Here is a 15,611-nt window from a genome sequence, read left to right as displayed (position 1 = left end):
TGTACAGATATTTAAATTTAGACAATGATTAAGTGCAATCTTTTTTATACATAATAGAAAAAAAAAATTGCTACATGTAGATTTTTATTGGGTACTACTTGAGTTGCACAATAAATGGATACAGCTCCAACTGAACTCAAGTTTTTTCTTTAGATTTTTGATAGCTAATTTATTTCCTGTTTACTCAACTTTTTTCCATGTCGAGTTATTAACCCTAACTCAAGTATATTTTGGAATGATCAACGAGTGGTTAGCATAAAATTTTTAGAAGGAATGGATTAAAAGTCATGATGGCCACTTAAATCTCCCAACTAAATTTAATAAGATCACGTGGTTACTCTGAGAATAGTGAAGGTGTACACAAACTAGTTAAGATACTCATGACAAAAAAAGTATGATTAATAGTATCTTACAATATTTTGAATCTATCGAGTTGTGCCTTGTTTTTATTTCACAGTTTGAGTTAAGAAGCATACCTCACATAATATAAAAAACATATTTCTAAATTAGAATTGTACAGAGCATTGAACTTCAAAAAAGGGGGAAAAAAAACTTCATCTAATCTATGCCTTTGGTTTTGGCTGAACCATGCCCCTCAACTATCTGAGGAAATCAGATTGAAAAAGCCCTACATGATGCCAACGCTGAATGGATAAACATAGCCTGAATTACAACAATCACAATCAAGTCTTCCTGCAACCACATTTTAAACTTCTTTGTTCTCTTGGCATTTCCACCTCATTGAACGATTTCAACCTCCCTAGTCTCTTCTCTCTTCAATATACTTTCCAGTCTGCATTGGCTCGAGATTGATTCTGTCATGTGCATTCCAGGAGGCCGATCGAGTCTACCAACTGATCAAGTCTACCAACTGCCGATTTTTAATCAACAGTTGAAACAAGTGGCTAGGGGCAACCTCCTCCAACACACTATACTCCTATATGTTGGAGACAACAAAACAAAGGAAAAACAAACAAATGTCAACGTGTATTGTTAATTTGAAGTTAATTCTTTCTATAGATTTGATGACGAGACATGAAAGTAAACCAACCGGCATAGAAAGAGGACAAACTAGTGAACATGTAAATAAAATGTCGACCTGAATTATAAACACATTCTCCGTAAGTTGAACATTTGAATCACCACTTCTAGAATTATAATGTTCTCCAGAGAAAAAATTGACAAAAATATGTACTAATGTACTAATGCCCACAAACACAAGGCGCCGTCTCACCTGATGGTATCTGGTCAACTTCAGAGGTGAAGATCTTCAATATCAGGTAGAACACTAGTTTGTTTACCAGAGCTTCTATTAGGCATGCTGACCACCAGTTGACCACATGCACCACTGATATCTTGACCCATCTGCTTACGAACTGTTGTGCGTATATTATAGGTACCACGAAGAACTTTCTGGAATACCGAAACTTTCTCATCATCACTGGTTCTGAATTGGCTTGAACTACCAATTGGATTGAATGGTATTAAGTTCACAACCTGCTTTGCCATGAAGGTATAATTTAGTCACATCACTGTTGCTATGCAAACAAAGGTGCTGGGATCAATATGGTTAAACATATGAAATCACCAAGAAACTGATAGGCCTCGGCCTCAATTTTATTTATCAACAAGCAATGAGGACGTTTTGAGAGCTTCCTGCCTCCCCTCAATCTCATGAGGGACCTAATTACATGAAAATAGCAAAAAGATAATTCCCTCAACCGCCACAACAGCTTACATACCCCTCACTCAAACCCATCTAACAATATTGGTTGCTTATGTACGGATACTCTAGTAATTGGGGCCTATCAAAAACTTCCTAATACACATGTATTACCTTGCACCATGCAACAATCTGATGGGTATTTAGACCATTCAACATTCAGAATTCCAATTAACATTGAGATTTACGCAAAAATAAAAATGAGTCCATGGGCAATTTGAGAGCTAACCACTTGGAATGTCTCTAACAATTTTCCGAGTTGGTGGGCATGTTGCTCCTGATCATTCACTCCGTCAAGCATTATGTACTCGATTAATATTTTTTGCTGACTGAAATCATAGACACCACATACATTTAAATTAGAAAAAAGCTGAAGTATTGCGACATCTTCAGTAGAAGCAAATATGATATATTAACCTCTTTTTTTGATACTCTTGAAGTGCATCCATAAGTTTTTGTAAAGGAAAAGCCCGAGCTGCAGGCATTATCTGACAACGAATATCTTGCACAGGTGCATGCAAGGAAACGGCCAAGTTCAATCCTGGTAGATCACCATGCAGTTTGTTTATAGCATGAATAATCCCAACCTACAAGTTAAGGAAGAATACAACTTTGGCTAGTCACCTTCTTGAAACAGTTAAACAAACTCAGAGAGGAAAAGGATAAAAGAGGATGGAAACTGACTTTCTGAACTCCTATTACTTTATTTTATAACAAAAATTTAGGATCAGATTTCAGATTTGAGGGGGAAAAAATTCTCAGACAGACTCGTGACTCGTCTTTAGAACAAACACTATTCTCCAATAACAAGATCACTGTCCTTGAAACCATTTTTTTTTTAACAAGAAACAATGAAGTATATTTGGATGATGTCAAATAGGATGAGGGCAAAAAATCTTAGTAGTTCTAAACATTGAAGCAGAAATTACACTAGAGTTCACACCTCAGCTTTGTTGTAAGTTCACTGCTAACAACAACTTGATTTGTAATAAATTCTTAGAGATGTAAGCACTGGACCTCGTGAAAAAGAGAGGGAAAGTATTGACCACATTTTCATCCGCAATGTAGTTTTTAAGTCTCATGGAGAAACTTATGGGAACTTTGTGGAGACAAGTGACCCTGAACCCTATGTTAGGTCAAAGCCAAGAGACGTGAACAAAGATAATCACACTAAGGGACTATTTGGGGGTAGAATATAATCAGGATTACTAGGAATCAAAGGAGTGTTGGAATACGTGATATATCAAGGGCGAAACGGAAATGGGATTGTGAAGCGTGGAAACAGTGAGAAAATGGGTTGGGCTAAAAACGGTGGAAATGAAACAAATCAGACTCAAAATGCTCAATCCAAACATGGATTTTCGATTACATTCCATTCCAAACCCATCCATTCCAACAAAACAAACAGGCCCGAAGCTAATGGAACCATGTATAGTTTGACGGTTCTAGTTGGGTCATTGTGATTTCCCTCTTCTATAATTGTTATAATTGTTGCAACTTGAATGGATTTCTATACTTTGTATACCACTGCATGGATGGGAAGATGTAGCTTCCCAGTCTCATTTTCAATATTTTAATGGTAAATTCATTGTTTCTTGAAAGAAGGGAAAAGGAAAATCCTGCACTAAGATGAGAGCTACGGGAAAAAGGTGAAACCTTATAAATTCGAACAAAATTAGCTATAGAGTAAGTTACATAGAAATGGCAAGAAGATCGGAGACCGTACAGTTGAGATAGTAATTCTCTTGGGTGATAATAAGAATGGTGAGCCTATCATGGCACGGACAGCTTCCACTAAAGCAGAATAGTTATTCAACGGTTCTCCCATTCCCTGTAATAAAATGAACAGAAAAAAGGCATTCTGAGGACAGAAAAAAATGTATGAAATTGTACAAAAGCGTGAGGCAAGCAACTTCTTACTAACAAGGAAACAGAGAACAACTAAACAGACATGGAGCCAGAATATGCTAAAGAAAATAAAGAGAAGGTGCTGGTTCCTATCAAGCACACTTTCTTAGTAATCACTACGTATGTCCATAACATCGTAATTCTCTGGCACATTATTCAATTTTCGAAGTAAACATAACATTCTACAAGTTTTGAATAACAAAGAATGTTTCACCATGTCGGCAAAGAAATAATACAATCCAAGTATGTCTATACCATGCTGAATAGAAGAAACTAACAATGTTTAAAATGAAATCACATAAGGGTGCATCCAAAGGGTCTACCTCTAAATGAAAACCATTTTACCACAATAAAAATTCAGGCAAACGAAATGGTGGAAGAATCACCATGAAAACAATATTGCGTATTTGGGACAAATGGGAGGCATGGACCAACTGCTCCACTATCTCCCCTGAAGTCAGATTGCTTTTATATCCCATCGTTCCGGTTGCACAGAATCTGCATCCCATTTTGCAGCCAACCTGAGAATAGATATATAGTGAGAGACTCGTAATAAAATATACAGAAAAGCTAAATCAAAGAATGCTAACAATGCAGATGAAGAAAATAAAACCTGTGAAGAAATACAGAGAGTAGACCGCGGACCACCTGGACGAGGTTTTCCGCCATATTTTCCCAGACGAGTATCATACCTCATGATGACAGCCTCGACAAAAGCTCCACTCTAGCAACATCGAAGACATATGTTGAAGAATTACTATAGCCGAAATAATACTTGCATTAATCAGCCTCTTAAATTACTGGTTGACCCAAAAGCTTAATAATGTAAAATCCAAAGAGAAAAATTTATTCAATTCATCAAAATCTGACTAATATGGGGGGTCTATTGGATAGGGTTTAATCTTGAATTTACTAAACTACCCTTATTCCTACTAATTCCCTACTACATCAATTCTATACCTCCCAAGAAAAACTCGTCTTTGAGTTTTAAAATGAAAATGTAGGTAAAATTAAAAAAGTAATCCACAAGAATGACAACTTTGAGCATCCAACATCAATAATATCCACCTATTGCAAGATTCAAACCAATAAACCCAAGAACTATTTGTTCAAAAAAGCTTCTGTTGTAAGGAGATATGCAGAATTCTGATAAGATTTGGGGCCTTGAATGAAAGTCAGAATTTTCTTTATATGTGGGTGTGGGCTGAAAATCAAAATGTGGGTTGTGGTAGGTGATTCACGTGGAAAATTTGGGTAATGGGTTGAAAAACCCAAAATTTCAGAAACGGGTTGGGTCTTCTTTGTTGGGTAGGGGAAAAGAAAATGGTTGGTGGGCTTACTCAAATCGGGTTGGGTCCAAGGTTGTGTCTTTCGGGTCGGGTCAGAAGGGAAAAATCGAAAAAGATTTTTGTGAAAATATTCGTCACAGGTTCGCGTCACTGCTTCATCCTCTTCGTCTTCTTTGTCGAAGGTTGTAGATGGTTTACAAACGATCTTCCGGCGATTTTCTTCTTCATTCACAGGTCCTCTTCCTTTCTTCTTCGTCAGAACATTCAGAATTAGGGTGTTTGTTTCGCGAAATCGCGCATCTCTTGCCTCTTCTTCTTCTTTCTCGAGAACGTCTGCGAGTGGGTCATGGATTTTGCCGACAACTGCAAATGGTTGCTGTCGAAAATAGCATATTAACCTATGGGCTTTTTCGTAATTTCTTGTATCCTAGGGCTTCCCATTGTCTATTTATTTGGCCTATTCTCTTATACTTTGTGTATCAAACCAATAATAAAAAATAAGTCTCAATCGTGGTTTTTTCTCCCTATTCTAGGGTTTTCCACGTAAACTGTGTGTTCGTTTCTCGTTTTCTTTTTTCATCATGGTATCAGAGCAAGGAGACGAAACCCTAGCTGTCATCGACGAGAATTAACCACAGTCTTCTTCAACAGTCACCGTGGGGATCAGTGGAGCCGCAAACGTCGATATCACAACAACCGTCGAGCGTTACCTCCAAGCCGCGTTGCCTCATCTTATTCCAGCAGCCGTTCGAAGACAACCGGCTGAGTCGTCCATCCTAGATCGGAGCGTCGATCGGCGGTTAGAGTCGTTCGAAACTTGAAGCCCAGCCGATCAGAGCCGCTTCTCAGTAGACCACGCCGAGCCCAGCCGATGAGTCGTACCCAGAGGTTGCGGCTGGATGCCTCCGATCACAACTTCCACCTGCGCAAACCCTAGCCGATGGACGTTTTTAGGTGGTTCAGGCGCATCGTTCGGTTGGGATCTCCAATCGGGCCGAGCCTAGCAACCTGCTATTCGGAGGATTCTCGTTTAGTCGCGCCGATTCTGTTCCTTCTTTCACTTCGGCTCCTTCCGCAACAATTGATGCTCGGGGCTGGGCTCCCTCAGTCGACTTCTTCCAACCAGTGACAGTATCGGGTCCCGGTGAATAGAAAGATCCAGCCGTACCTAGCAGCAGCGGTGCGACCCAATGCCCTAGCGAGATTCGGCGTCGTTTCGCCTATCTCCAACAGCAAGTAGCAGACTTCAGAACAGATCTTGGCACGAACCCACAACCAGATTTCTCGTATAATCTCAGATGTTCCACTTTGGGTATTTGGCTGTGTTGCCTTTGTTTATTCCCATGGTCCAAACCGCACGAAATTCACCCCTCACGCTAAAAAATGTGTCTTTGTTGGGTATCCTCTCCACCAGCATGGGTATAAGTGTTACCACCCATCATCTTGCAAATATTTGTTTCCATGGATATCACCTTTCTTGAGGATCAGCCGTTCTTTCTTGTTAGCCATCTTCAGGGGGAGAACTCTAGTGAAGAGACTAACTGGTCTACATATGCAGTTCCCTTAGAGTCATCTCCTATTCCTGAACATGTCGGCCCTGTCCTTCCTACCAACCAGGTCCCATGGATAACATACTATAGGAAGAATCTCAGGAAGGAAACAGCGCCACCTGTCGTATCTCCGGCTTCGGACCATGAGTCAGACTCAACATCAAGTACGTGTATTCCTGAAATTAATGATATTGATACTTATGCTGAGATTAACGGTTGCAGAGAGGAAAAAGGCAAAGAAGGTGTTGACAACACCACCATGGCAGATGGAGAGACAACTGAGAATAATGATCAGGAAAAAGGGGAGGTTTGTGATGATTTTACAATCTTTTATACTAGGTAATCTAGTATCCTTATGCATGAAGATAATCAATTCGGTCATTGTGGTCAGACTCTATTTGGATTTCTGACCACATTCTCCATGGGGCCCTCTTATCTCTTCCTTCTCCGAATTCAAAACTCCCCGTTGTCCAATAAAGACCTAAAATCCCTAATAATAAACCAAAATCCCCTACGCAATTAGTAAACAATTCCGAAAAATGAGAATGATACCAGAGATGGTGATGATATGAAGAGGACCTCTGAAGGTGAAACCCCTATTGAGCAGACGATCAATCACAGTTTTGGGAAACTTGACAGTATGGAAGATCGTGATGCTTCTCTCGATCTCCCTATAGCCCTGAGGAAAGACACTCGATCATGTACGAAGTACCCTATGCACAGTTACATGACGTACAATAACCCGTCACCTGAGTTTAGGGCCTTTACCACCAGTCTAGATACAGGGATGGTACCGAGTAGCATAAAGGCTGCAATGGAAACTCCTGAACGGAAGGTTGCAGTCATGGAAGAAATGAGGGCACTTGTGAAAAAAAGAACGTGGGATCAAGTGATTCTACCCGAAGGGCACAAGACAGTTGGGTGTAAATGCGTCTTTACTATAAAGTATAAGTCTGATGGAACGATTGATCGGTATTAGGCGAGGTTGATTGCCAAAGGCTTTACTCAAACCTTTGGTGTGAATTACTCCGAGACATTCTCCCCCATAGCTAAGCTTAATACTATCTGGGTATTACTGTCAGTTGCGGTAAACAAGGATTGTCCTCTGCATCAACTGGATGTAAAGAATGCATTTCTTAATGGGGAACTTGAAGAGGAAGTCTACATGAGTCCTCCCCCGGTTTTGAGGATCAATTCAAACACTGGGTATGCCGATTGAGGAAGTCTCTATATGGGTTGAAACAGTTTCCGAGGGCTTGGTTTGACAGATTTACCACTTTGCCAAAGGACAAGGATATACCCAAGGGCACTCAGATCACACACTATTTACAAAGAAGTCACCTTTAGGAAAGATTGCAGTTCTCATTGTGTATGTCGATGATATTGTGCTTTCTGGTGATGATGATGATGAAATTATGAGACTTAAAGCAAAGATGGCCAAAGAATTCGAGATTAAAGACCTTGGGAAGTTGAGATATTTCCTCAGAATGGAAGTAGCTCGATCAAAGGAAGGGATTTCAGTGTCCCAACGGAAGTACACTATTGACTTACTAAAGGAAACAAGAATGACTGGTTATAAACCTGTTGACATCCCGGATGAGTAAAATTCAAAGCTTAGTAATACAGGTAACAGGGTCCCTATCAACAAAGAGAGGTATCAGTGGTTAGTTGGAAAACTGATCCACTTATCTCACACAAGACCCGATATATCTTATGCAGTTAGCATTGTCTGTCAGTTTATGCAGGCTCCTTATGAGGAACATATGATAGCAGATGAGCGCATTCTACGATATTTGAAGGGAACACCTGGTAAGGGCTTGATGTTCAAGAAGTCCGATAAACATTGCGTTGAAGCTTACGCTAATTCTGATTGGGCAGGGTTTGTTGTTGATAGAAAGTCAACATCTAGGTATTGCACGTTTGTCTGGGGTAATCTAGTGACTTGGAGAAGCAAAAAACAGGGAGTTGTGGCCAGAAGTAGCGCTGAGGCTGAATATCAAGCCATGAATTTAGGGATATGTGAAGAAATCTGGTTGATGAAAGTGTTGTCAGATCTTCATCAAGATAGCGAGCTTCCAATGAAACTGTTTTGTGACAATAAGGCAACAATAAATATTGTAAATAATCCAATTCAGCATGACAGAACCAAACATGTTGAGATTGACAGACATTTCATCAAGGAAAGACTGGACAATGGAAGTATATGCATTCCTTATGTTCCTTCAAGTCAGCAAGTTGCAGATGTGTTCACAAAGGGGTTGCTTAGACAAAGTTTTAATTATTGTGTCAGCAAGTTGGGCCTTATTGATATTTACGCCCCAACTTGAGGAAGAGTGTCAAAAATAGCATATTAACCTAGGGGCTTTTTCGTAATTTCTTGTATCCTAGGGCTTCCCATTGTCTATTTATTTGGTTTGTTCTCTTGTACTTTGTGTATCAAACCAATAATAAAAAATAAGTCTCAATCGTGGTTTTTTCTCCCTATTTTAGGGTTTTCCACGTAAACTGTGTGTTTGTTTCTCGTTTTCTTTTTTCATCAGTTGCAAACAAGATTCCGGCGATTTTCTCTGTTAACCACGAGGTTTCTTTCTCCTTCCCTCTTTAACGGGACTTTCTCTCTGGCCACACGTACGTCTTCTTCCTTCTTTGTCAAAATGTCTGAATCACTCTCAATTTTTTATGTCAAATTTCCGATTCGGACCTCTTCTTCCATGCCGGTGATTTCGCCGGAAAACCCAATGTTTTTTATTTGAGATGTGTAATCTTCCCTGTTGTTGCACACTCCACTATTGGAAGCAATTTTGGTTGGTCTTGAATTTCTTGATTACCATGCTTGATTTCTCTGTTTAACCCTTGCCGCTGGAGACTTTCTTGACCTCTCTTGTCAATTGTTCTATAATCTTGAGCAAATCTACCATGGACGCTTGCATTGCTGCAATTTTTTCATTGAGGAGCTCTATGGATTGCTCAATTGTGTTGAGTCTTCTGTTGAGTGATTGCGAGGGTGTTGATGCTTCCGCATCTGATGAGGAGGGGGAAGTGTTGTCTTTCACCATTAGGCCCTATCACGTAGGATGCTCTAATACCAATTAATATAAAATCCAAAGAGGAAACTTTATTCAATTCATCAAAATCTGACTAATATAAGAGAGGGGGCCTATTTTTAGAGAATTACATGAGGGATGGGGTTTAATTTTAGATTTACTAAACCACCCTTATTCCTACTACATCATTTAAGTTGTGATGGGTGATCTCCTGGATTACCTACTCTGATACAATCTTAAATCATCGATTGACCCAAAAGCGTTGATGGATCTATAAATTTAATATCATATCATCTAACGCAATAGAAACTAGCTACTTGATTTGAACTATTATTACCATATTGTCTAAATCGCCAAACCCTTTAATGGATCAATGGAAGTAAAAAATAAGTTGAGTTTAATCCATAAACTTAATTCTTAAGTGGGTGAGTCGATTTTAATTTCATCTACTAAAAATTTGAACTTCACTATGTGTTGCAAGTTTGAAAATTGCCAACGAACCTACCAAAAAATAATACAACATTCAACTAACAGAACAAAAAAAAAAAAAAAAAAAAAAAGTTAAGCCCAAATTCTATCAAGAAAATACTTGAACTTCCACACAGTTAAGCAGATAAGAAACGCTCAACTTAGCAACAAAGTGTAAACCCAACTAATTAAAAACACAAACACGATTAGAAAAACTAATATCTAGCTATCTGCATAGGTTTACATTATCAGAAATTTATGAACGTTGAGTATTTTGATTGATGAAATTGACTCATTCTGGTAAGTTTAGGGTACAAATCGAACTTTCCCAAAAGAAAAAGAGAGGGGAGGAAGGACGAGAAGGACACCTGAAGCTTGATAAGGAGTTTGGTGGTGACCTGATCGGAGGAATCGACGACGGAATGGACGGTGGAAGTAAGAGGCTTGAACTTTGACCGGAGCAAGCAGTAGGCCGCCGACGGCAGCGAAGGCACGGCTTGCTCCCACTCGAATTCGGATGCCAGATTATGGTTGAATAGGTTGTTTGGATCGTGAAGCAAATGCTTCCAAATGAAGGGGATGAAGGTGGTTTTGACCCCGGCCTTCTCGAACTCGGTTCTCATCTCTCCGGCATCGAATGCAGACCGAAACGCCGCCATCGCTCCGCCGCTTGGTTTTTGTTGGGACTTGGGAGCGCGCAATAGTTGATACAGGGCAGTTTTTTGTTCTTCGCCCTTTGAGGGTTTTTTCCCCTTTTTTTTGGGTTAATCACATATTCATATATTTAAAAGTTTCATTTTAATGATTGATGTTTGAAATTTGTTTTTAGGTTTTTATTGTTAAATTTATGGACGAAAATTTTGTATTTGCTTATGGAAAAAATATATAGACACATGATCCATATACGAATCAATATCTATGGCTTCTTTCTCCTTTCAACCAAATGACTTCAATTTTCTGTTCTTTTTGCTTATTATTTTTTCGGTAATCCTAACCTTTAAAATTTATTTTCCGTTTGTATACAGATTTGTTCAGTTAAAGCAATACATAAGTATAACAAAATTCTTCCTTAAGTTCTATAAAATTGTTTTGAAAAAAAAAAAAGTCAAATTTCAAAGGTTGAAATGAATATTTTCAAAGTTTAGAGTTATAATAATTAAGAGCAATTGTTTTAAATGACAAAAATGTTGAAAATATTTATAATTAAGTGTTTATCACCATCTATCATTGATAGATTGATATTTTACTATATCTGTAAATAAGTTGACTCAAGTTTTTTTTTATAGTATGAAAGTTATGCCAGTTGAACTACGATCTTAGTGGCAACTCAATTTTCTATATTAAAAACAACTCTATAACTAACATCAATCCATAAGTTTGGTTTTTTTTTTTTTTTTTTTTAAATATTTTAACACGTATTTATGCCTAAACATGTAATTTAACCAATTTTTTTAGTAAATTGTTCAAACTAATTTGAAAATGAAAAAAAAAAAAAAAAATTATAAGAAAATGCCATTCTTTTCTTCAAAATAGTTTTCCTAACCATTTTAAAGGACTAAATCGTCCTTTCACATTTGAGTTATCAAATGCTCATGAAATTTCACTTTTCCTCTCTCATGGTTATATTCCTTCATGTCATCATCTTCTTTCCCTCCTCCTTTATTCTAACTTTCTATCATGGTTAAAATTAAACTAATGGCGCGTTTAGCTATCCACCAAATTACGTTTGAGGCTGTGGTACCTAAATCTTATAATCAATAGGGAGAGAGCGAAATCAAGGGTGAGATCCATAATTTTTTATTTCACACAATCATGTAATCTGATTGATCCTAAGACAGGTAGTATTCTTATTACAATTACAAATTACATGACATATACCATTTTTTTTAACTTACATCATTTACCCTTTCTCTCTCATTTAATATTTTATTATTATTTTTTTTAGCTCTCCCTCTCACCTCCCCTCTCACTCTCTCACTTCCCCTTTCCCTCACCTCTTTTTCCTTTTCTCTTTCCCTTAATTTTTTCAAACAAATTTACTCTCTTTATCCTTTATCTACTAGAAAAAATTAGTAGAAAAAATTCCAAACACCACAAATTTTGCACGTAATTTTTTTCCACTTCCTATCTATGAAACCTCCACTTTCTTCCTTTTCAATCCCCATATTAAATCCCCTCTTCTTCTTTCTCTTTTGAACACCATCAACAAAACTCATCCAAATTTGTGAAAATTTTAATCTCGAAATTTAAATTTTAATTGATCTGCGATTTCATAGGTCGATTCCTTTCTCACTCTCCATTTCACTCCCCCTCAGAATTGATCTCATTCTTACTCCAACTCTTGCTCTGTGCCTAAAATCAGACATACTACATGCTTCTTCGCTCTCGTTTAAGATTGCAAAGCGAAATTCTTATTTATTTTTTAATAAAAAAGAATATATTAATTATTATATATATACATTTTGTATAATTATAGGATAAATTGCAAAAATCACCCTTAAACTATGGTGGTTATAACAATTACATTCCTAAACTTTTAATGGTAAAAATTAAATAAAAAAATTAAACCCTAAAATTAAAAATTGGATCAGTTTTACCTAATTTCTCTCTTATTTCTTCTCTCTCCCTCTTCCACATCTCCCACCTTGGTGATTCCCTTCAATCACCCACAGTCCCACACAACGATTCATGCTTCAAATCTTGGGCAAAGATTAAATAATCCAGCTAGAGTGAAAAAAATAAAGCATCCCACCGATTCATGCCCCGAAATCTTCCACTGAGGAGGGACAGTTATTTTAATAAACAATAATAATAATAGAATTGTTACATGAACAGTACTACTTGTTACATGAACAGTACTACGAAGATTTTAGCATTCAGCATTCCATGCTCGCATTTTATGGCCGTTTGCTCACATTTTAACATGAACTACGAAGATTTTATTGAGGACTACTACAATTGTCAACGTATGCTGAATGTTACTTTCCTCAATTTCAACTCGTTGTTGAGATGACCTGGTAGACCGAAAAGTTCACGTTATCACAACGAGATGGATTGGACAGAACTAGCCACTCGACAACGATGTGGATTTTGTAACCAGTTAGGACATAATCGAAGGAAGTGTCCTTCGTTACTAAGACGAGCTCCAGATAGTTAGGGATTGAATAATAAATAATTTTTTTCATTATATATTCATTTTATTGTATATTCAATTTTTTTATTATAATTTATTGTATATTCAATTTTTTTATAATAATCTACCGTATATTCAAATTTTTTTTGTAACCAATAAAATTTTATATTATAATAATCTAATATATTCAATTTATAGTATAATAATCTAATATATTCAATTTATTGTCTAATGATTATTCAATTATAGTATAATAATCTAATATATTCAATTTGTTGTCTAATGATTATTCAATTATAGTATAATAATATAATATATTTAATTTGTTGTCTAATGATTATTCAATTATAGTATAATAATATAATATATTCAATTTGTTGTCTAATGATCATTCAATTATAGTATAATAATATAATATATTCAATTTGTTGTCTAATGATTATTCAATTATAGTATAATAATCTAATATATTCAATTATAGTCTAATGATTATTCAATTATAGTATGATTATTAGCTATTTTTTCTCTTTATATATATATATATATATATATATATATATTTCTATGGAAAGTTAAAATAAAGTGAAGACTCTCGCTCTCTCCTAAGATCTCGCTCTCTTAGTCTTGTTCTCTCCTAAGATCTCGCTCTCTCAATCTCACTCTCTCCTAAGATCTTGCTCTCTCACTATCGCTCTCTCCTAAGATCTCGCTCTCTCTCAATATCTCGCTCTCTCTGTTATTGTTGTTATTTTTCCATTAATGATTATTAGCTTTCATTTCTTCTGGAACAATCACAAACACTTTTTTTATTATGGATCTACTCCAAAAAACTCAATGCGTAATCTTAGCATTCAATGTGTATTCCTGAATAATCTCATTTTTCAATTATTCATCCATTTCATTTTACCAAGTTCAATGTTAGTCAGATTAGTCAATATAAACTAAATCTCGCTCTCTCCTAAAATCTCGCTTTGAATCTCGCTTTCTCTTAAAATCTCGTTCAACATCTCGCTCTCTCATACTATCTCGCTTTGAATCTCGCTCTTTCCTTAATCTACTTTAGCCCACTTATCTTTTTAATCGCTTTGAAGTTTCGACATGTGTGTAACCTTCAACAACCTAATATACAAAATTTTGTTCGTAGACAAAGCTAATTCGGAATTGTCTTTCATTCCAAAGCATAACTTGTATCCATGCACTTCATATTCGCCTGGAGTTCGCTCCCAGAAATATAGCCATCCTCACCCCCTCACGTTAATCCCACAAGCCTCCGTCTAATTCGAAATGATAACAAAATGCATAGGTTGTTAGAAGCAGCTCGAGTACACATATACATACAGTATACCATCTCATTACTTTATTTCCTCTATGAGGGAAAAAGAAAAGTAATAAACCTGCAATCTCGAGGGTAGATGTGTGTCGAAACTTCAACCTTTGACAACCTAAGCGAGATTCGCGAGATTTCCCTTATCGAGGGTTGAAGTTTCGGCCTATGTATTGTTTCCAAGTTTTTCTTTGTTCGTCGAGTTCTCAACGTTCGACCTCCACATTAGTCGAGTTCTCAACGTTCGACCTCTAGCCTCGAACTCCCAAAACAACAATATTTCTCTAATAAGTTTCAAAACAATAATATTTCTCTAATAAGTTTCAAAACAACAATATTAATATTAAAGGTCCGTTTCCAAACACTCAAATTTGTAGCAAAATGACTTGTTTTTTAAAGGTTAAAAAACACTATTGGTTCCTAACCTTTCATGAAAGTAACAATTTAGTCATGAACTCTGTAACGATGTGGTCTTTATACTTTTAATTTTGTAATAATTTAGTCCTTGTACTTTCAAATTTGCAACAATTTAGTCCCTAATGTAAAAAAATTTATCAAAATTAGATGTCATTTTTTTTTAATGATGTAGACTTTGTATTATATAAAATTATCGACTCTCTAATTTGTTTATTGGTTTATTTATGCAAAAAATCTCATTAAATATTAACACAGTTTTCTACAATAGAGACTAAATCATTGAAAATTTTAAAGTACAATGATTAAATTGATACATAGTAAAGTTAGAGACTTGATTGTTACATAGTAAAGTTAGAAACTTGATTGTTACAAAATTGAAAGTACATGACTAAATCATTACAAACCAAAGTTTAGGGACTAAAATGTTACTTTTATGAAAGTTTAGGGACTAGAAGTGATTTTTAACATTTTTTTTTTAAAATTAAACACATGAAAATGTATTCCAAACAAACCATTAATTACATGTCCATCTCAGAGAAGTTTCGTGAACAATAAAGTTGAGAAGAAAGTTTGGCCAAACGAAGGAGATGTGGAATGTAGAGAGAAATTACAGAGAGATGAAAGAAATATTAAAGTGCTATTGAGTAAAATGGATTCAGTTTTCTTTTTTATCAGAGTTTGAGGGTTTAATTTTTACATTATCATAATTTGATGGTTTAAGTTTTATAGCTGAAAGTTAGGGGTACGAATTTTAC

At 36.3% G+C, this 15,611-nt stretch overlaps 1 protein-coding gene across 2 annotated transcripts; it reads right to left on the bottom strand.

Annotated features, from left to right (window-relative positions):
* Positions 1 to 369: 369 nt before the first annotated feature.
* On the bottom strand, positions 370 to 10,854 carry LOC120078706 (Radical SAM superfamily protein). Of its 2 annotated transcripts, XR_005482075.2 has the most exons (9): positions 10,351 to 10,784; positions 4,245 to 4,355; positions 4,018 to 4,152; positions 3,450 to 3,554; positions 2,141 to 2,310; positions 1,953 to 2,052; positions 1,235 to 1,497; positions 1,052 to 1,099; positions 370 to 937 (listed from the first exon to the last, which is right to left on the bottom strand). XR_005482075.2 is itself a non-coding variant. In XM_039033001.2 (8 exons), the coding sequence occupies exons 1-7, from the start codon at positions 10,639 to 10,641 to the stop codon at positions 1,255 to 1,257; spliced, it is 1,155 nt and encodes a 384-aa protein (XP_038888929.1). In that variant the 5' UTR covers positions 10,642 to 10,854; the 3' UTR covers positions 370 to 937; positions 1,235 to 1,254. The 2 variants fall into 2 exon arrangements, 1 of the variants encoding a protein (XP_038888929.1); XM_039033001.2 differs by lacking the exon at positions 1,052 to 1,099 and having other exon boundaries at positions 10,351 to 10,854.
* Positions 10,855 to 15,611: the final 4,757 nt, after the last annotated feature.

The sequence above is a fragment of the Benincasa hispida genome, chromosome 5, assembly GCF_027475165.1.
Source record: "Benincasa hispida cultivar pf3 chromosome 5, pf3_genome.v1.1, whole genome shotgun sequence".
NCBI lineage: Eukaryota > Viridiplantae > Streptophyta > Magnoliopsida > Cucurbitales > Cucurbitaceae > Benincasa > Benincasa hispida.
Note: the sequence above shows the minus strand (reverse complement) of the source record. Positions and strands in the feature narration are given on the sequence as shown.

Coding starts and splice junctions, on each gene's coding strand:
- LOC120078706 (XM_039033001.2), bottom strand. CDS start 10,641: ATGGCGGCGTTTCGGTCTGCATTCGATGCCGGAGAGATGAGAACCGAG. Junction 4,356..10,350: donor AACTCCTTATCAAGCTTCAG/GTGTCCTTCTCG, acceptor CGATGTTGCTAG/AGTGGAGCTTTTGTCGAGGC. Junction 2,311..3,449: donor AGAGAATTACTATCTCAACT/GTACGGTCTCCG, acceptor CTTAACTTGTAG/GTTGGGATTATTCATGCTAT.